General features: G+C 33.1%; 2 protein-coding genes across 6 annotated transcripts in view; one reads left to right on the top strand and one right to left on the bottom strand.

Annotated features, from left to right (window-relative positions):
- Positions 1-21,161, top strand: part of LOC148180318 (uncharacterized) — a 41,888-nt gene that overhangs the window by 10,764 nt on the left and 9,963 nt on the right. For 3 of the 5 annotated variants that reach the window (XM_088050120.1, XM_088050121.1, XM_088050122.1), the window contains exons 2-6: positions 20-64; positions 8,494-8,691; positions 14,165-14,383; positions 14,844-15,149; positions 16,163-16,272. In XM_088050120.1, coding sequence (XP_087906246.1) covers positions 20-64; positions 8,494-8,691; positions 14,165-14,383; positions 14,844-15,149; positions 16,163-16,272 — 878 coding nt within the window. The remainder of the gene's footprint in view (positions 1-19; positions 65-8,493; positions 8,692-14,164; positions 14,384-14,843; positions 15,150-16,162; positions 16,273-21,161) is intronic. The other 2 variants (XM_088050123.1, XM_088050125.1) reach the window with 2 other exon arrangements.
- LOC148180319 (vanin-like protein 1) lies at positions 17,815-20,185 on the bottom strand. Its single transcript, XM_088037583.1, has 4 exons — positions 20,080-20,185; positions 19,399-19,984; positions 18,929-19,352; positions 17,815-18,886 (listed from the first exon to the last, which is right to left on the bottom strand). Exons 1-4 carry the CDS (start codon positions 20,134-20,136, stop codon positions 18,484-18,486), a joined length of 1,470 nt encoding a protein of 489 aa, XP_087893709.1. The 5' UTR covers positions 20,137-20,185; the 3' UTR covers positions 17,815-18,483.

A 21,161-nucleotide genomic window follows, 5' to 3' on the forward strand; every position in this document is an offset into this window, starting at 1 on the left:
CGCTTGTTTCACCACATAGAGTCCATTGTCTCGTCAAATAAGAATTCTACCAGGACTTGGTAAAGTAAGTATATATTTTTAATTTTTAGACGTCAAAAAAAATATGTCAAAAAGTACTCTTTTTGTCCTAAAGGTGCAAAAGAGTATCTTATAAGTAGGTGTATAAAAGCCACAATGTATTAAAAATAGAATAAAATAATACATTATATTACTAGGAGTAGAAATTAGGCTTTGGTATTGAATCCAGGTGATTGCGGCAAAGCAATCTGAATAAAATCCAAAAAGCAATTCTGCTCGGAATAATATACTTACACCATTTTTTCTTCAAGCATTTGCAAGCAATTGAATTGGACTATTTAATTGTTTAATGTCTTACCGTTTAATTATTGGCTCTTCATGGCTAGGATGTGCGGTATGTTAGAAGTACAATTACGCCCTAGGACATTAAGGTGTCATGGCAACCTCACAACAAACAGCGACTTGCTTTCTTTGCCCGCTATATTCAAATTGAATTTAAATTTAATTATCACCAAACAGTCAAATTCAAAAGGTAACTGAATAAATAAACTGGTTGTAATGATTTTTTTGTCCTTAATTCTCCCTTTTGAGGCTGTAACACATTCATGCTTTGCAGTTCGCTGCGTTGCATAGCTAGCCATGCTCCACTGTGCGCGCGTGTTTTTTGAGGTTAGTAATTAAATTAGAAATTAGTAATTATAATGATTAAACTAATACAAAACGACATGCGAAGTATTTTTTGTAAAGTCTTTACGTAGATTCAAGAACAGAAATTTGTATTTGTGGAGAAATTATTTATTTTTGAAAAATCAAAATTTTCTATTGGTAAGACAATAGAAAGGCCCTCGACCTTGTAATCTAGTTGCCCTCGAACATAAACATCCACATAATGCCCTTAATACATAAATAACTATTGCTCTCTGGACCATCAGATCTGAGACACCTGTATATGAGAAAAAAAAAGAATTCAAAAAAAATGATGAAAATCTATGCAAATCATAATTGGTTTGGACCGCCTATTTTGATGCCAATTTTTACACTCACAAAAATTCGTGCTTTTTACACTCATTTTGAATGAATTCTACTTGAGCTGTGTAATAATTTTTATTTTGAAAACAAAAAGGTTTAATACTTGCAATATACTCATAACCCACTTGATTTAAAAATTAAATTTAAAAATTGTTATTCTTAAAAAGACATCCCTATAACTTCTAAACGCGACGTGACAGAGACTTGCGGTAAACGGCATTTGTCTTATAAAAATGTGGGTACTGAAATAAATTGCTGCTGCCATCCTTGGAAGTCTTTTGGTGTCATCAAAATGGTGGGTTTGTATCTGATGCCCTAACTTGTGACCCTTGGAAATCCTGGTCACGGCACCAAATTGAAAAAAATCGAAAAATGCCCTTATCCATGCCTTGATGATTATGATGTTATAGTTGAAATGGACCCCAAATGTACGTTGTGTTTTTGCTCAGAAAGAAAGAAAAGAAATATTTAGAATCAAATTCTAAATCATTTATGTTATGTAACCCCAAATTCAGTGAGGCCGCAGTTTACAAGACAAATGAAACACAAAGAAATTCTTTCAATTATTGTTTATTAACAAAATCAAATCAAAATGATTTGAGTTTTGGCCGTCAATTATTTAAACTGTTTCAAATCAAACGCTTTGTCGGAGACACCACTCTGTCGCAATTCTTAGAAAATTTGAACTGATCGGAACTTAAGAGTTTTGGATTATTGCTCCTTTAGCTTTTTTTTTCTCGTTCTGCGTGTGTTTTCAGTCGCAATCGCCTTCTCTGGAATATCAGAGCATCGTGTGACTTGCAATGTTCAATCCTCAAAGTATATGACGTTAAATTAAAACTTTGAGAAAAAAAAAATAGAATTTGGTTTGGTCTCGAATGGAATTAAATCTGCAAATGGATTTGCATGAGACTCAAACAGAATCGGACTTCGAAAGTCAAAATTAACTTAAATTAAATTAATCACGTGTACAGTCGTGGAAAATAGCCGTGTCAGAAAGACACTTGAACTTGATGATTAATTAGAATCCAAATTGAATAAATTTGAAATTGTACTACAATAGAGTTTTGGAGAGTTTCGCATTTTGTGGATGTGCAAAGGAGTTACAGCTTTCGCGTAACATTAAGGTACTGATTATTTGGATGTTCAGTTTTTCGCCTGGCAAAGCGACACGGTGTGGCGGCGGCAATAAGCGGCGGCCAGTAGCGGCAGTCTGAGGCGGCCAGTGGCGGCAATCAGAGGCGGCTAAAGAGTAAACGGTTGGCCAGAAGATACGTAAGGCGGCAATCAGAGGCTCGGACCTGTACGCTCACAACTGTGCAGAACCTTTTAGTGCCATTAGGTTTAGGTGTTGTTTGATTCAGGATCAAAATGCACAAATAAAGTTGCAGTCAAATATTTTGACTATGAATGCGTTTTGACATGGAGACTATCGGACTTGCTAAGCAGCGCTGATTAATCCGGTCTCAATTAATGCATCTAGAATTGCACCTTGGTGACAAGTTCTAGGAAAATTGTTTTTGATTGGAATTACATTGTAATCAATTAATTCTCTCTATTGTAAATGGTCAGAAGTCAATAAAATCGAGTAAATTGACGAGCAAGCTCCAGTCAAACGCCTTAGCGTACGATTGTTTGACAAATCAAAATATTCATAGCGTCAGAAGCATTGTTAGAAAAATTAGAATCGGAATTCTTGTGAACGCTAGAATAAAATCTGATCATTTATTGTTGATCGCCTCGCACTCAGAAGGAGCATAAAATGGAGGGAATCAATGAAAATGAGACAAGAAAAATTAGTCTCAGAATAAATTTTGATTGTTGAATCAAAAAAAAACAGAACTCATAGTTCTGACGACTGCACGAAAATTGTGAACTTAAAATGATTGTGTTAATTAATCTATGAATTAATTAACGAGAATTAGAACATCACACTGCAAGTACTAAATGGCGCCGAATATTCGTGGCGTCATCATCTCGAGCTGGCGGTACTCGTAAGATAATGCATGGTTCTTCTCCTAGCTAATGAATTTCCGGAAGGCTTCACCCTAATTGACTCAATCTTTCGCGTAGGCTTCACCCTAGCTAATTTGTTTAACTTTCCCGAAGGCTTCACCCTAATTAAGGCTTGTGATCGCTTCGAGGTTTTAGCAAATCTATTGGCTTATTGTTTCGAAGGCTTCGCCCTATCTAACGAATTATATTCGCGTTGGCTTCACCCTAACTGATTGTTTCATTTCGTCATCGCTTTAAATGGGAGACCCCAAATCAGGTAAAATCTCATCCTAGCGATAAAATTTATAAACAAACAAAAATGAAAAGGAAGTGTGATCAGACTTACGTGGCAAATTGCACAATCACTTCACAAATAACAAATCGAATGAATCGAATCGTGTAGAAGAATCAGAATTAGAATCTTGTAGAAGAATCAGAATTCGAATCGTGAAAAGGAACCAACATCGAATTCAGAATCCCGAGTTCGAATTAGAATCGAATGACCCGAAATCTTCAGTTTCAGCCCTTTTTAAAAGCTCGGTCGTACCCGACGCTATCTTTCGACCAATCAGCACTACCCTTCCAAAGGGGACGCTGTTCCCTATTGGCTGTTCAAGTTCTCCCGAATTAACTTATGTTTTGTTGGTGTCTCTTTCAAATTGTTCGATTGATTTTTGATTGATTGACGATGATCGACCAATGTTCAAAAATTACAAAAAAAAAGGTTTAAACTTAATTAGATCTTCTCCGAGTACCACAATGGCAACACGATCAATCTGTGGTTTTTTTGAATTAACATTTCAACTCAGATCTCCCTGCTTATCTAATTAAATTAATTACAATTAATTTTGTTACATCAATTGGTACAGTCGTACCAAACGAAACAGTTTGTCGCGAACCTGTAAGAAAGATACATCCTGCAGCAATGGAGCTTTCAAAGCATTCGGCGCGAATTAATTACTAATTAATTAATTAGTAATCGCACTACGCTGATGCAATTTATGTTACACTTAGTACTCTTTGTTTCCATGCTGTTCCTACTAGTTCAAATGCAAGCACTATTAGAACTACTGGAATAAACGATTAAATAATTAATTTAATTAATTAATCGCTAATCCGAAAGAAGAGAAGGTCATGCTACGCTCTACATGCACGTAGTTCTTCTACGACTCCAATTGCTGTACATGTCTTTGAAACTTAAATCATTTAATTTACTCATTTCAATTAACGCGTCATCGAAGCACGATTGAATGGAAAATTACCACATCTGGCTGGACGCAAAGAGCGTCTTCCAGTTCTACCTGCTCCCGGAAGGGACAAGAGGAATGCAGGCCAAACCCAAAAGGTTCGGACACCGTCTCCAGATGGGAAACACGTGTTAACTGCAACACTTGTCGCGGTGACAAAATGTACAGTTTCAACAAAATTATGTCCGAAAAAATTCCGTTCGCGATCGCAAAGTCGTACCATTACAGTACTTATTGCACATAACGGTTTTGAGGGTACCAAAACCTTGTCACCCAGTGTAATGCTCTAACTATCTGGTGGAAAATGTAAAACCAACCGTGTATTGTTTATTTCTAATTTTAAGAGATGCCTAACTACCTCTACACTAGAGGCTCTTTGCACTTAAAATATTTCTTATTTTATAACGCTTAAAAGTGTACGAAGAAAAAAAATTGATAACAAAAATGTGGGAAACAAAAATGACATTTGTCAATTTTTTGACATGAAAATTGCTGTGCATCAAAATTACAAAAAAAAGTCTTTAACTGCTCCAAGTAAAGTAAAATGTTTGTCAGATGTCACTACTGTTTAAAAACGGTAACAAACTTACACAATTATCTTTTGTACCCCAACCTCAATTCACATAACCGTCGCAACATTTGCAATAGGAACGAATTACATGATGATAATTTTAGAATTTGTGACCTTGAGTGGACATTTTTCCCTCTTAACTTAGGACCCCCCAATTTTATTTTTTATTAAACAACTCTTTTTGTCGATATTCTGGGCCAACTCGGATAAGAAGTACTTCGGAAATTGGCATTGGGCGCCCGACAACTTTTAATTTGAAATGCCAAGTTACATACTATTGCTTGTTCAAATAAATTCTACTTTAGAGTATGCCTCAGAAAAAATAGCGATTAAGATAATTTCAATTAAATTATTGTGTATACCAGGTGTGATGATTTTAAACCATATTATTAATTAAAAAATGGTGGATGCGCCGGGAAATATTCTGTTTATATCGATTGTTCTTTAAATCTTGTTGTAGTCGTTTGGTAACTTTGAAATTGCTTTTATTTTAAAAATAAAGTCACGTATTTGATGACAAAGTTAAAACAAATTTAAATTTTTTTTTCGTATGCAAATATACTTCAGAATACAAGACAAAATAGTAATTTTTTATACAAGCATTGCTGAAAGTCTATTGAGCGATTTTGAGAGAAACAATAATGGCACATTTTTAGAACTAAACTAAATTAAACAAAAAATTTAGTTGCTATTTTGGTTTGTAATAAAAGTCTGGAAAACAAGTAAAATTTTATTTAAACATTAATAGATAGTTAGCTACAGTAATCCGAGGACTTCCATGTCGGCATGCAAACCCCTTGTAATTCGTTTTCTAACTCTTGCAAATTGTCGTTCCATAAAACTCTTCTTAGCGTCATGTTCCGAACAAGATTTCACTTGTAGCGACTTACGGGTCGATTTCAAGTCACTGCGTTAACGCAAATTTGCATGTGGAATGCTAGAAATTATTTTGCTTTCAGCCAAGTTTTCGTATTTAATTAATCAAAAATTAAATATTCACTTTACAAAAATTATATATAGCATTTAACATAGTGCACGTTGAACAGATTCATATGCAAAAAAACAAAAAGCAATTCACTCAAATAGTTTTCGAGTAATCGTGTTTGGAAAAATACATTGAATTTGCCCTATATTGAAATTTGTTCAAGATTCCCTTAAAAAATAAAGATGATAGAGACAAATATTTATCACCTAAATTATTCTAAAACAATTTAAAATCCTAATTCATCAGATATAAAGTTCAAAATTTTGAAATGATTATCCTCAAAGCTACATTCGGTTTGAATAAAAGAAAAAAATTTTGTTTCAGGCAAAAAGATTTTGTGTGTTTATGGAAAAACTTCAGTTGTAAACTATCCCTTCGGTTACAAAATTGATTTATGGTACCTTACCCGCATTTCTATGTAATTGTGTTTGAAAAAATACATTGAATTTGCCCTATACTGAAATTTGTTCGATATCCCCTTAAATCAAAAAGTTAATTTGAGTTTTACAGTGCCAAATTGTTCAAATTATAATTATTTTCTTTGCCAGCGATTTCTTTAAAAGTGCTGCGATAAACCTAATGTTATAAAATAAAAAATGTTTTGTTTACGGGTGAAACTGAATTTACGCGTGATTGATGACATTGTGGATTGTCCCTGGAGGGCATTTTGTCATATTTTGTAATAACTTCAGGTAATTTTTTATAATTTCGTTTTTAATTAAAATTTCAGTTTAGTCCACAAAACGGGTTTGAAAAACTCACCTTACGAACCAATCAAGATAAAGATTGGCTCTTTTGAAGACCCCATTTATTTCAAACAAATTCATTTTTTGCCAAATTCGGTTTTTGAAATGTGTTCTGTTTAAAATCTGTTACTAAGTAAAAGTTAAACACATCCGATAAGAGCGAACGTAAACGTTTTTTGTTCGAAGAGTTTTTAAGTCTTTGGGAAACAGTCCCATAAGTGTCTAATAACGGGTAATCCGGAGGGGTTTAGCCCCATTCAAATTTCGATTTTTTTACAGAATCATTATCTACAGCGGTGTCTGATATTGTGGTTAAAATCTTTGCACATTATTCGGGTTCACCTGTATGTACTTATTAATAGAGCCTAAAATATAACAACAATCTAAATGTAACAAGTGGTGTTCCTCAAGGATCTGAACTTGGCCGAGAGCAACATTTATTTACAAAGTCAACTTTCTTATTTAGATTCTTCATAATAGATACTAGTGCAACTTGTTTGTTTAATCCGGTTTAATCTTAAAAAATATGACGTGTTACTTCCTTTTCTAGTTTTCGAAATGCTCAAAAACCACAGCCAGTTAACTTTGCCTACAAATGCATCCTTTATCAGTTAAAGTCAACGATAAGATTCGATCCATTCGGAAAAGTTGGTTCGATTCACCGTTGAGTGCAGAATTAAAACTGTTGCCTAGAGAAAGATTGAAACAAAAAAATGTTCAAGTTATTTTTTTCACTTTTGACTTCCCTTAGTCTAAATAAGTCTATTCCTAAAAGAATTTGTCAGAACTAATAAGCTTTTATATATTTTTTATAATTAAGTTCTAAAAATCAGTGTTTTAAGGGTATTTCACCAGCCTGCAGCTGAACTTTTTGTTTTTAGCTATCTGAGTGGTGATTTTGCAACATGCACCTTAACTTTAACGGCCTCGCAACAACAGTTGAGCAAATAGAGCAAATATCCATTTTTAACGGTTTCAGACCCTCAACAGAGTATTTTTTTAATAAAAAAAATGTCTAGTTGCCTAATACACCCTGTATATCATCACAGGTTTTTTTTAAACTGACATTTGAGCAAAGTATAAGCGATCAAAATAAAGTGGATCGTACTATTCTCTCGCTACAAATTTAAAAGATGAGTAATACATTTTTGATCAGTTGCCAATATGACGTAAAAACTAGATTCAAGATTTATCTGTCTAGTAAGCGATAAATCTCGTACAAAAACAATATGAACATCCGGGAATATTAATGTAAATATTTCTGTTAGAATTTATTTTGTCTTTGTTTATATTATTTGGATTATCCGCTGGTAACTTGTTTTTGCACAAAAGAACAAAAAACATATTATAAATAAATAATAGTTGTACAATCAATTTAGGTTGAAATGTTGATGAATTATTTTTGGTAGGTTGGCATCATTGTCTCTCCATTGACATCAAGTCCGGACTAAGGGGAGGGCTAAGGGTGCTTTTTTTGCATAATTTTATCGATGGACCCCCTTTTACGATTTAGCCCAGGGCCTCTAATTTTCTTAATCCGGGCTTGATTGACATTTGTCAATATTGACATAAAATTTGCTGTGTATCAAAGTCACGTAATTAATTAGTGCGAGCCTTTAAAGATGTTCCAACTGAAGTCAAATTTCTTTCAGATACGATAACAAACAAATTGAATTTCGACACATTACAATGACAGATCTTTTACGATCGTTTTTTGTACCCCAAAACTCAATTCACATAACACCGTCATTGCAACATTTGCAACAGAAACGAATTACACGATAAAAATTATAACGTTTATGACTTTGGAACTTTGGGTCGACATTTGCAACATTAACCAACTTCATATAATTTTGAGTTCGTTTTTTCAATTACTTACTTTTGCTATTTGTTTTTTTGTAGGTTCATGTCGTACACACCTACGATAGGATAGTTCCTTATGTTGGACATAAAAGACTGACAGTTGTGACTCTTCCACCAAAAGTTTATTCAACACGACCTTCAATTCTTAACCGAGAGTATGATTGGATTGAAAACAAAGTTCGACCATGGGTAGCATATTCACCAACTAACCGGTACCTCAATTCTGATTCTTCTGTGGTAAGTTGAAATGTTATTAAAGATAAAAGTGACAAACATTTAATTGTGTTCTACTGAAACTATTTTTTTTATTTTATTTCTATTTATTATTTAGCTCAATTTTTATTTATTTATGCAGTTTTTATACACGTTTTTATTTTTGTGGTTTTGTTTTGAAGTAAATATTGTGTTCTTTCAAAATAGCTATAGATGATTTTCCAACCAAGCCTCACATTACTATGTATTTTAAATTTATTGAATCATGTTTAACTTATCTTTTGTTGGTATAAGTTATACAGGGTCCGGCAACACTTGTGTTCACCCCCCAAAATCGTCTTAATTTTAAAGATAAAATTTTGAAAATTTGCTTACGCTTATAATTGACAAAGCTCTAGAAGCTGACAAAAAAAATTGTTTCTTTTACCGCTAGTTTTGGCGTCGCGGCGCCGAAGAAGTAAAATTTATTGCGATTTTTGAGTTTTAGCGAAAGTACTCACAAATTCAAATTTTTTCAACATAACGGTAATACAAATATTTAAGATTTTAATTTAAATCTAATGCAAATTGTGTTTAAAATTTTGCGAAAAAAACGCTGATTTATCAAGTTTATTTTCAAAGTTTACGTTTACACCAAAATTTCACAAGTCACTTCATTTACTCTTATGATGGTCAATTTTGATTAACTCGAGCATGTTGCTCTTTATGGACACCAAAAATCGTTAATTAACATCGACAAAGCGACAATTTCACCAAGTAATACTTGTGTTACAATCTAAAGCGAACCAAAGGATAGAAGACATTTGACACAAGATGTTGACAGTTGGGTGTAAACTTGATAAAACAGCATTTTATCCTCAAATTTTGAATACAATTAGCATTAAATCTAAAATGACAACTGAAATATTTTTAACACATTTATATTAAAAAGAAATTAAATTAGCGGTTGATTTCACAAAACCTCACAATTAGCTTAAAATCACATTTTTAGGGCGTCGCGACGCCAAAACTATCGCTGATAAAAAACAAATGTTTGCGTCAACTTCTAGAGCTTTGTCAACTATGAGCGTATGCAAATTTTCAAAATTGTATCTTTGAAATTAAAGATGATTTTGGGGTGGATACAATTGTTGCCGGACCCTGTATACAGAGTGTTAACGAATTACCGTGTTTTATTCTCCTATCTAACATTTCAAAAAATATTTTAGTTTGTTAACTTTTTTTTTCTAACAATCAATATACAGAGTGTCCCAAAACTCATGGCCCATAAAGCAAGGGAGAGTGCCGACTGCAATACCGATGATAAAATTCGAAACAAAAATTGATTAATTTTAATAGTATTTGAGAAAGGATAAAAATTTAAAAACCAATCTCGGAAGCTTATTCTAGAGATGGAGTAAAATATCCTAGGCAACAAGAGTTAAATGTTCATCTGACCAATGAATAGTAGTATTTGTCCGATTTTCAAATACTGTTCTGCTTCGAGATTGGCTGCCGTATTTTCGTCTAAACTCGATTATTTTTTGAGCTAGAAAATTTTTGTTTCGAAATTTGGTTCAGAATTGTTGCCTCCATAAGCCTTTTTCCTCTGGGTCACGAGTTTTGGGACACCCTGTATATAACGAAGTGAGTGTTTCAGTACTTTAAGAGTTACATTAAAGCAACGTTTTTTAATTCGCTCCGATGTTTTGAGAAATTTCTTAAAGCACGCACAGTTTCAAGAGTTCTCCTGTTAATTTCTTGTCAAAACTCTGAAATTTATTCGATAAAAAAATATTATTTGATGACAGAGACACTTCAATGACGTTTCACCAACTTAACCGTTCTAGGATTAAGATAGTTACTATTAAGATTAGAACCACCTGTTAAACGTGAATTTTCATACGTTTTGAAAAACTCAAGAACTGCTCCAGTTTCGCTAATGAAAATATTTGTAAATCCAGTTATTCATTAAATAAATTATATATAAATTATTATCATTTTCAGATACGTACAATTTTACCAAATAAAAAGAATGAGCTTGGTGAAATAAACGAATTTTTAAAATGTTGAAGTAAAGTTTATTTTTGGCAATTTTCGCAACAACATTGTAAGTTTCGTTTACACCTGTATATTATATTTTTACTTATTACACAAATTAAATAGTTGGTTTTTTCAAATATTGCTTTATTGAAGACCGCTATCAGCTACAATCGCATATTAGTTTAATCAAATTTACATACTTATGCAGTATACATCATAGTGCTCGAAAATGGGAGAAAAGTTGTTTATAATATTTATCTTGTTTTTTGTCTTTTTTTAAATCTCATTTTGTCTATGTTAAACTTTGAATTTTAATTTTTGGATATTCCTACCATTTTACAAATTCTCCAAAAGTTAGTACCGACTCGCTAAAAGCTAAATACTACAATTGTATCTTAAACAATTTTATTAAGTTCTCCCAAGATAAATTTTGTGCATAAACCTTATTTTCTCCATCTTACCATCCATACGAAACGAGTAAAAAATTACTCCATCTTTTGCAAAGTAAAGCTATACAGGGTGTCCCAGAATTCGTGATCCAGAAAAAACGGCCTAATGGAGGCAACAATTCTGAACCAAAATTTCATAACAAATTTTTTTTTGCTTAAAAATTAATTGAGTTAAAACGATAAAACGGTAGCCAATCCCAAAACTGAACAGAATTTGAAAATCGGTAACTATGGACACATACCATCATCCATTGGTCAAGTGAACATTACTCTCTCGTTGCCTAGGAAATTGGGATGGGATTTTACTTCACCTCTAGAATAAGCTTTCAAGATTGGTTGTTAATTTTTTATCCTATTTCGCAACTTAAGCAATTTTTGTTTTGAAATTTACCATATGTAATACTGTCGGCACCTCCCCTTGTTCTCTGGGTCATGAGTTCTAGAACACCCTGTATAATTATTTCGACGATATAAAACGTTTCTTGATAATCTCAATTGACAAAATTTTAAAAAATGAATGCAAACCAATAGAAATATTGATAATATCACATACTTAAATTTTATCCTTTCACGTTTTGATTTTGGCAAAACACAGACATGCACGACGAGGGACAATAAATTTGTAATTTTGGTACCCATAAAAACAAAAAATGGACGATTGAAACAGTAAGAGTTTTCACTGCAATTGCTCATTTAGAAATAGATTTTTTTATAGTTTTTCAAGACTTTTCATATTTTATCGATTTTTTCTAGATGCCCATTTTATCTAATCACACCCGGAAATGTCGGTATAGGCAACACGTTTCACATATCAAGAACAACTTCACTCAAAATATTATTTTCATTTTATATACGTAATTTATTTATATTTTTTTACAATTTTCTTCCCGTTTTCGGTATTTTTTCAGGATGCGTTTTATGCAAAAAAACTATTGTGGCATAGTAACTAAAATACAAAGCACAATATTTTCCAGAAATATACAGGGTCCGGCAACACTTGTGTCCACCCCCAAAATCGTCTTTAATTTTAAAGATAAAATTTTGAAAATTTGCATTCGCTTATAGTTGACAAAGCTCTAGAAGCTGACGCAAAAATTTGTTTTTTATCACGGTATGGTTGGCGTCGCGACGCCTAAGAAGTATAATTTTTAGCGATTTTTGAGTTTTTGCGGAAATATTCGCGAATTTATTTTTTTTTCAACATAACTGTGGTACAAATATCTGAGTTTTTATTTCAATCTAATGCAAATTGTGTTTAAAATTTGCGAAAAAAACGTTGTTTTATCAAGTTAGTTTTCAAAATTATGACAGTGCAGCGGCAATCTACGTTTACACCAAAATTTCACAAGTCACTTCACTCACTTTTATAAAGGTTAATTTTGATTAACACGTACATGTTGCACTTTATGGACACCAGAAATCGTTAATTAACATCGACAAAGTGACAATTTCACCAAGTAAGACTTTTGTTACAATCTAAAGCGAGCCAAAGGATAGATGTCATTTGTGACACAAGATGTTGACAGATGGGTGTAAACGTAGTTCCCAATTTTGACGTAATAAACTTGGAAACTAACTTGATAAAACAGCATTTTTTTCTCAAATTTTGAAACCAATTTGCATTGAATCTAAAATAACAACTCAGATATTTTTAACATATTTATATTGAAAAAAAATTAAATTAGGGGTTGATATCACAAACCCTCACAATTACCTAACAATTACATTTTTAAGGCGTCGCGACGCCAAAGCTATCAATGATAAAAAACAAATTTTTACGTCAGCTTCTAGAGCTTTGTCAACTGTGAGCGTATGCAAATTTTCAAAATTTTATCTTTAAAAATAAAGACGATTTTGGGGGTGGACACAAGTGTTGCCGGACCCTGTATAATAATTAATCATACACAGTCTTGACTAGGCTTGAACAGATAAACTGGAATTACAGGGTGATGAAAAAAGGTGCCCATAAGTAGAAGTACCATGTATCATGTCCTTTTCAATTAAACCATCTCAGAAATTAAAGCAAAATTAATTTAAACTTGTTACTTTTTATAATATGAATTTTTTTTCAAAGGAAAATTATAAAAGAAAGCTTCTATCTTAGTTATAAAAGCACAAATTTCGTTTTGGTTTTCATTTTTGGGCTCAGGAAATTATTAGCTGCAACATGATAGGTAGCATGAGCGCTTTTTTTTCATCACCCTATACAGGTGTCCGGAAAGTCGCGAACCGCCGTGATACTGTATCATCGGAAAATGTCATAGATCACTGAAAAAATGTTAAAATTTTCGAGATATGATGGATTGAAAAGCAAAAGTTTAATGTAAAAATTAACGATTTCTGTGCAATAATTTTAGGTTCAAATGAAGGCGCAAAGGAATGGTGCAAAAAAATCGGGTAAATCTTGTAAGAAATGCCTGAAAACTGTTAACAGGATTTTTGAATCAACAATCTCGATCAGTGTGACATCGTTCACATGAAACCCTAGTTACATTACTCGTTCATGAACTGACCTGACCTGACCTGACTAACGCCAACAACGTTACTATGCCTTTGAATACTGAAAATTTAAATTATTGAGGGATCAGTTCAGTAATGTTGTCATTTTCCTATTTTTTTTTGGTTCTTCTAGAAAAACAAAGAGTCCAGATTTTTTATTTTACTTTTTTTTGGTAGAGAACCAGCCAAATACCCCCTTTCAAAGTGGTGCGCCACTTTCCGGACAACCTGTATATGATACTCGTATATTATTGCGTTTGTAACTACAGATTTCACTAACTATTTCGTCATAAAACAAAATATGAAGAGCGGTAATAGTAAAAAACAAATTTTTCACTAGAGAGATTTTCATTTTTGTCCACTGCATACATTTTTAATGTTACGTATTTTATAAAGATTTTTTATTTGTATGAAAATTCGACATGCGGTTTTTTTACGTCGTATCTTTATTAACAATAATAATGATTATTATTAAGCAGTCAAAAACACCATCAAACAATACTTGTAATGTCCATTTGTTTTTTCAGAGATACGTTTATGTTAGAAATCCAATCAGTGGATTAAAGTATCATGCTGAATATAATCCTTCTCGCTACTACAACTTCTATAGAATAACACGTCCGTATACTTCATATGACGATATATGGCCATATTATACTCCTTATACTCCTTATTATCATTCTTACTGGCCAACTTCTCGAGTAATTCGATCTCTTGATTTACCATTATCTTATAAATTAGAACGTGTAAGTATATGTGTTAATAACAAATTTAATTTTATACATATACATTACTACTGCTTTGTCTCGAAGTACATATTTCATTCAAAATACTAATCTCGCTTAAGATCAAGATGCTGTGAATGTGCTTAGCGCTCAGGCTGAATATTCACAAAAACTGCGGTTTTAACATTGGCTGTTTTGATAAAACTTGAAAAATATTAGTCTAAACTGATGTATCGATTTCAGTATACTCGCCAGAAGCAGCATACACAATAATATGTATATTCTACAGATGTACACAAATACAAGATTTCTTTTCATTGGGTAGAGAATATAAATTAAAGCAGAATAGAGAAAAGACCGCTCCACTAGCATCTGTAGCGTAAAGCATAATTTGGAATTACTTGCATTAAAGTTAACTGTACTATTCTTGTTTCAATCACTAACAAACTTAAATCCATAACGAAATAAAATTTATTTCCAGAGTATCGACCCACTTGTTCGACTTTATGGTTCATATTACAGGTGGCTCAATAATTACCACTATTACAAATATGTAGATACTCGACCACGGACTTATAGTCTTGATAACGCAATTAAGTGTTATTATTGTCATCATCGTGGTGGATATCACTCTCCAATTTGTTATTCTTGGTACAACCCCATTTCGAGATATGTGTTTTTAGACAGTTGGTCCCCAAGACGATCATATTATTGGTCAAAATATTTGCCTCTTTGCTATAGCTCAATATTAAATCAATCTCCTTATTATTTCAGATATTTTTCGAATGTAAGTATAAAATCTATGTTATAAAATGTTACTCTCATTCAGTGTTGGGATGAACTCAAATTTATTTGGAATTCTTACACGTGGTTATTTTTTACATATTTAATAGGCCAAATCGTTTTTAAAAAAATCGTATCAAAGATCGTTACAAAATTAATAGGAGTAGTATTTTAATAATAAAATTTAAATTCGATTATTCGAACTATTTGATAAAACGCTGGCAAAAACACACCCAACCAGAACAGTATATTTCAAAACAAGCTGCAGAATAGGCTATATTCCTGCACGAGTTCGAAATTCGGACGAGCCGCGAGCGAAGTGCTGGAATTAACTTTTGCAACGAGTTTTAGATACTATTTACGGCTTAATTCTTAAACAATTTTAATTGATTTTATTCTGACACCAAAAATCGTATTGAAATGAGCCATTATTAAAGTCACAAAAATCGATTAAAAATGAAGTTTGTTCCAATATGATTTTTTAACACAAAATAGTTATTATTTAAAGTTTTGATTTTATAGTGGTTTATTAAAATTTCGACATAGAAAAAAAACTAGATTTCAGGTATACTAAGGTGAATATGCAGTGTATATAAAATTTCTACTATTACCGCACCTCATATTAAACCAATAGTTATTATTTTTACTTCGAATCGAAAAAAAATTATCTTATATTTTTATATTCTACTAAATTAATTAAAAACACGATTAAGTACATTATTGCTTTGTTTATTATTGTATTTTAAAAGTAAGAATCCAAATAATTTGATATTTGATCCTAGCACTAGCGCTAGTAAACGAATGGAAATCTTTTAAATAATTACTCCTATATTATTTAACAGGTTTCTTTAAATAATTGTTAAATAATGCTGTTCATTCAAGGCATTAGCATTATTAATAATATTCCTAATAAATAAACCGACTAATTCCATTTTAACTTAGTGTTACAGGTACAGATTATTTTAGTTTAGTGCACTTTAATGTGTAATATCAGATAATAATTTATGACAATTTCAGATTTTTGATGATGAAACGAGGCTAATTCGAGCACAGACGGCGTCTCTTTTGAAACAAGTTCATCTTCCCGTACCTAGAATCAGATCATGGCCTATCACTCCCTTAAATAGGTAAAATTTTTCATTATTCGTAATTATTGCATTTTATAGGTAATTTATAATTTGTGCAAAACCAATAACAGTCAATAACTTGTCTAAAATGTCTAAAAAATGACACAACATGCAGTACTTACATAAACAGGATTATTCTCACTACTTTACGACTCTAACGAACTAAACCTCATTTTTTTTGCAAACAGTTTTTGTAAGCACCAAATGCAAAATGCGACTGTGATGTGATTGGTCATCAGCAAAGCGAGTTACGCAATGCTGATTTTTTTTTTTTTAAACTACTGATATTCCTGCGGAATGACACATTTTCTCAAACTTGTGGGCTCATCAGCATCATCAACATTTTTTGTTAATTTCAGTTCAAATTAGCATTTTGCGATTAGTAGAAAAACAGTTGCTTGTATAAATAAAAATGAATGTATCCACTACAGGTATCTAACTTATCCCATTCAAATCCTACAAATTTTTGTAACATTCTATGAAGATTTAGGGTATAAATTATGAAAAAACATGGTTAAAAACCTGTTTTTTTGCTTTAATTACCATACAAAAAACTGAACCAAGTTATAACATACCATCCTTCCTACAAAATAAAAAAATACACATTTTGATGTAAAACATGTCCATATTAGTTTAAAATTAATAGCCAAAAAATAGTAAAAAAGCGAAAAAAACACGTTTTTTTTTGCTCTTATATTGTTATAAAAAAGTGAACCAAGTTATTACATAACATCCTCCCTACAAATTGAAAAAATACACAGTTTGATGTATAACAAGTTGATATTATTTGAAAAAAAAGTGGCAAAAAAGCGAAAAAAAGGATTTTTGTCACTCCCGAGCCACCTTAAGTTTTCAAATTGCTCCTTTGTAAATCGGTAAATTCTCTACAGGAAAAACGTCTAATTAGTTTTTTCTTGTATTAAAGAATAATCCATTGATGAAAGAGTCGGTATGATGTTTATTTATAGTAGAATTTTGATGTAATATGGCCTAACTCTCTCAATTTCTTAGTTAAAATCAAAATAGTCTTTAAATTTGACTACGTCCAAACTACACAAAAATTCACATTTCTTAATTAGGGGTTGCATTTAAAGTTCGTCATTGTGGTAAAATTATGTAAGTCATACTGTATGTACTATTGTACTATTGTACGAATGACCGATTCTTGCACTTGGAAACTGATACTTTGTAATCCATATCTGGTGCTGCTCGTCCATGGTACGACCTGTTGGAAATTTCACCCACAAATGTGCTTTTTCTGATATTTTCGTTAATACAGCACTAACTGTTTTGCACACCTTCTTCGCGACCAATACTCATTTGAAAACCTGGATCACTCAAAAATCGTAAAAATATTTCCATCTTTTTTTTGGGCGTCAGTGCACCCCCTCGCGTTCATCACTCTCCCCTAAGAAATGGTTTGCTAACCACATAACTGTATTTTCGGAAAATTGATATAGCTTTTTATAATTCGCTGGGTCTGCAAGAAGTTCTTTCATAATAATGTTTTGGTTGTCTAACGGGCATAAACACTGCCATAACTGTCAAAACTGAAACAACTTTTAATTTTTAGCATAGACAAAGGCATGCTACAAAAATTTACAGTTATTGCTTAAAATTATCAGTGTTAACTTGTTTTTATTCACATATTTTAAGCGTTGGCTGGAAAAACTAGATCAATCTAAAACTAATTACTACAATTTATTAGATTAAGCTAAACCTTAAATTTTGTTCACTCTTTTCTAAGTGTTTAGTAGAGAATTGTAAGTAAAGGCGTTTACTACACTTATATTCACTCCACCCATTGTACTATTTTCTCCAAACGTCACAAAAAGTCTTTTTTAATAAGGGTTTTTAGACAGTAATGTAAGCAATTTTGTTATAAATAATGAAAAGTGCTCGTTTACATAAAAACACTTTGTGACGGTTACTATTTGAGACTTACATTTTGTATGGCACTTGCACGGTCTTAACTTTGAAACTCGTTGAAACACAGTTGAAACCAATATTTTTCACAATGACAACTACATACATAGCCATCTAAACCGATACTTTGAAAGTCGGCACCTATTTTTCGGCAAACGAGTCAAATATAAAATTAGAAGAAAAATTGAGTTGATATCGCCAAACTCATTTGAAGTTACAACTCTACAAACATTTCAATTAACTTAACTGTTACTTAACTGTTACAATTTATTGTCAATTTAGTGACTATAGCGCGATCAACTTAGCTAGAACTGTCAGGAAGAAGAGCCCCAAGACTTGGATGGACGCCGCGGAAGAAGTCTTTCCAATGAAACCAAAAGCAATGACGTTTTCTTTGGACTGTAACGTGGTCAACTGCACATAAGTTGAGTTTGTTGCATTCTGCGTGTTACAGAAAGTTGTGTCGCGGATTGGCAGCAAATACGTGTCTAGAGTTGACGGGACGTAGAAGGTCCCGTCTTCGTTCTTCACGTTTCCTCTAACTGTAATCTCCGTAAATCTTGTGCCGATACTGTCTCGTTTGTTTCCACAACTGTCAATAGAACTGTCTTCACAAGCCAGAAGACTGCAGATACGGACGTTGTGCTCGGTGTCGTCGAGCGTGATCAAACCTTGGAAGGCTACAACTCTAAAAAAATATTAGAAAAGACTTTACTTTCCTTTGTCTTACTTGTAGAAGTCTGAACTTGACACACTGGTGGTCTTCAAAAATATATCAAAGCGGCAGCAGAAGTCGTCGTAGCAAATGTCGTATTTTGATTCCTTCTGAGACAGATCCACGTCCTTTCCTTTGAAATCGCTCGATTTGAAGGCTCTCAGAACGGGGTAGTTTGTGACGTTGGTTTTCCTCAAAGACCCAGGAAGTCTTTGAGGTGCTATAGTACTACACATCGTTCTGTCTTCACGTTTCAAAATTTTTGTAACATCTTGCACAAGTCGCTTGCTACTGGGCGAGTTGCTGATGTAAAGCTCCGCGGAGTTTCCAGAGGAGAGGTAAATCCCGCTACCACCAATAGAAGCAGCAGGTTTTCCGTGGTCAGCCGCCAGGAGGTTAACACCATACGCCAAGGAGTACCCGCGTTGGACACTGAGAGCTAGAAACTCGAGTTGGTTTCAAGTAAAATTTTCTGGGAAATTCACCAGAGAAGAATGGAAGAGAGTTGCGCCAGGCCGTGGGGTAAATGATGTCAGTGACTTCAGTACTGTTGAGTACCCTCCTTGATGGATTGTCATGAAGAATGTCGTCACCGGTGAACATCCCAAACGTGACAGCAAAGTCGGTCGTGAACGTCAACGGTTGGTTTGGTTCTCCAGAAGTGATCTTCTTGTCGTTTTTGGAGTTAAGATTGATTTTGCGGTACTTGTGAACAATATTACCAGTTCTATCGAAAACCAAGTTGGTGTTGAAGTACTTGGTCGATTTGCTCGAGTCTTGAAGCTTTTCGATCAAGTTTACCACAATGTAAAGCGACATCTCAATCGCTATGAATTTCAGCTCTTTGATTATTTTGTTGTTTTCGTTGATCTCTATGGCAAAGTCTTCAGGGGTGTCAACGATTGTCGTCAAACCGTACTCGGGGAAAACCACGAGATTGGCTCCTTGGCTCGATGCCGCTTTAGCATGACTTCTGAATTCGTTCAAATTCTTGAGCATCATGTCTGTATGATCCTCGGTGGTGTTGGGGTTGGCCACGGGGTAGTATTCAACCACCGCAACTTTGTACGCCTGGAAGTATCAGTAAAGACGTAGACGATCATATCAAAGTCCAAAGCAACACCCAGTTTGGTGATAAGACGCAATAAATAGGAAAAAAGACTCACCTGTGCTGTTGTATGGTACAAGACCAAGAGAAGCGCTGCTAAGAACAGTTTTGCCATTTTACGCGTTTGAATTCAACTGACGCCGAACTGCGACTAATTTGAAAGATCTAGATTTATAAAAAAAACGCATTTTTTTAGATAACACGATAAGAGAAGTGATAAAGTAATTGTTACCTACTCTATTTGAACGTGTTACTGGAATTTCATGACGATGATTAAGACTGAGGGTTTAATATTAAAACCTTAAAGTCAATAAAGGGAAATTAAAAATAACGCAGTAATATCTTGTTCTTTGTTTAAACGCATCGCGATGAGAATGATTGATGCAATTTTGCGGGAAACTGATAATAAAATGACGTTTTCTTACGACCCCATATGAAAGTGGCATTTTTCACACGGTTAAATGACTCCGAAAGTTGATGTTTTCGTACATCCATTTCCGAAAGTAAAAGTCACTAGTATGATATGAATATATCCGCACAGACCTGTCAAAATTGACAGTTATTTTCAAATACAAATGTAACTCCTGAATTTTTGTCTCAAATATCTAGACGATTCACTGTAAAACAACATGCATAACGATAAAAATGAATTGGTTAGGTCGTTTTTGACAAATCAGTCATGCAACATGCAATGTTGTTACATGCATAATGATAAAAATGAATTGGTTAGGTCGTTTTTGACAAATCAGTTTGGACAGGTCTTTGCGGATATATTCATATCACACTAGTGACTTTTACTTTCAGAAATGGATGTACCAAAACATAAACCATCTAAATATGTGGCATACGTCACTTTTTTATGAGGTTGTAGAAAAATGACATTTAGAATAGATAAGAAATGAACTATTGTCGAAACTTATGGTTTCTTCCTGATGATGAAAGGTCGTAGGAAAAATAGTGTACATAACTCGTCGGAAAGTGTCTTTCTTGCACTCGTGTAATATCTGCACTCGGCTGGCGTCTCGTGCATCTACATTTACACTCGTGCGAAATTGGTCACTTTCCGTACTTGTTATGTAAATATCTATAATAAAAGGTTTTGACATGATTCATTATCTTTGCAACGGTTTCTAATGCGGT

The sequence above is a fragment of the Gnatocerus cornutus genome, chromosome 1, assembly GCF_029298725.1.
Source record: "Gnatocerus cornutus isolate USDA-ARS CGAHR chromosome 1, icGnaCorn1.1, whole genome shotgun sequence".
NCBI classification, from domain to species: Eukaryota; Metazoa; Arthropoda; class Insecta; order Coleoptera; family Tenebrionidae; genus Gnatocerus; species Gnatocerus cornutus.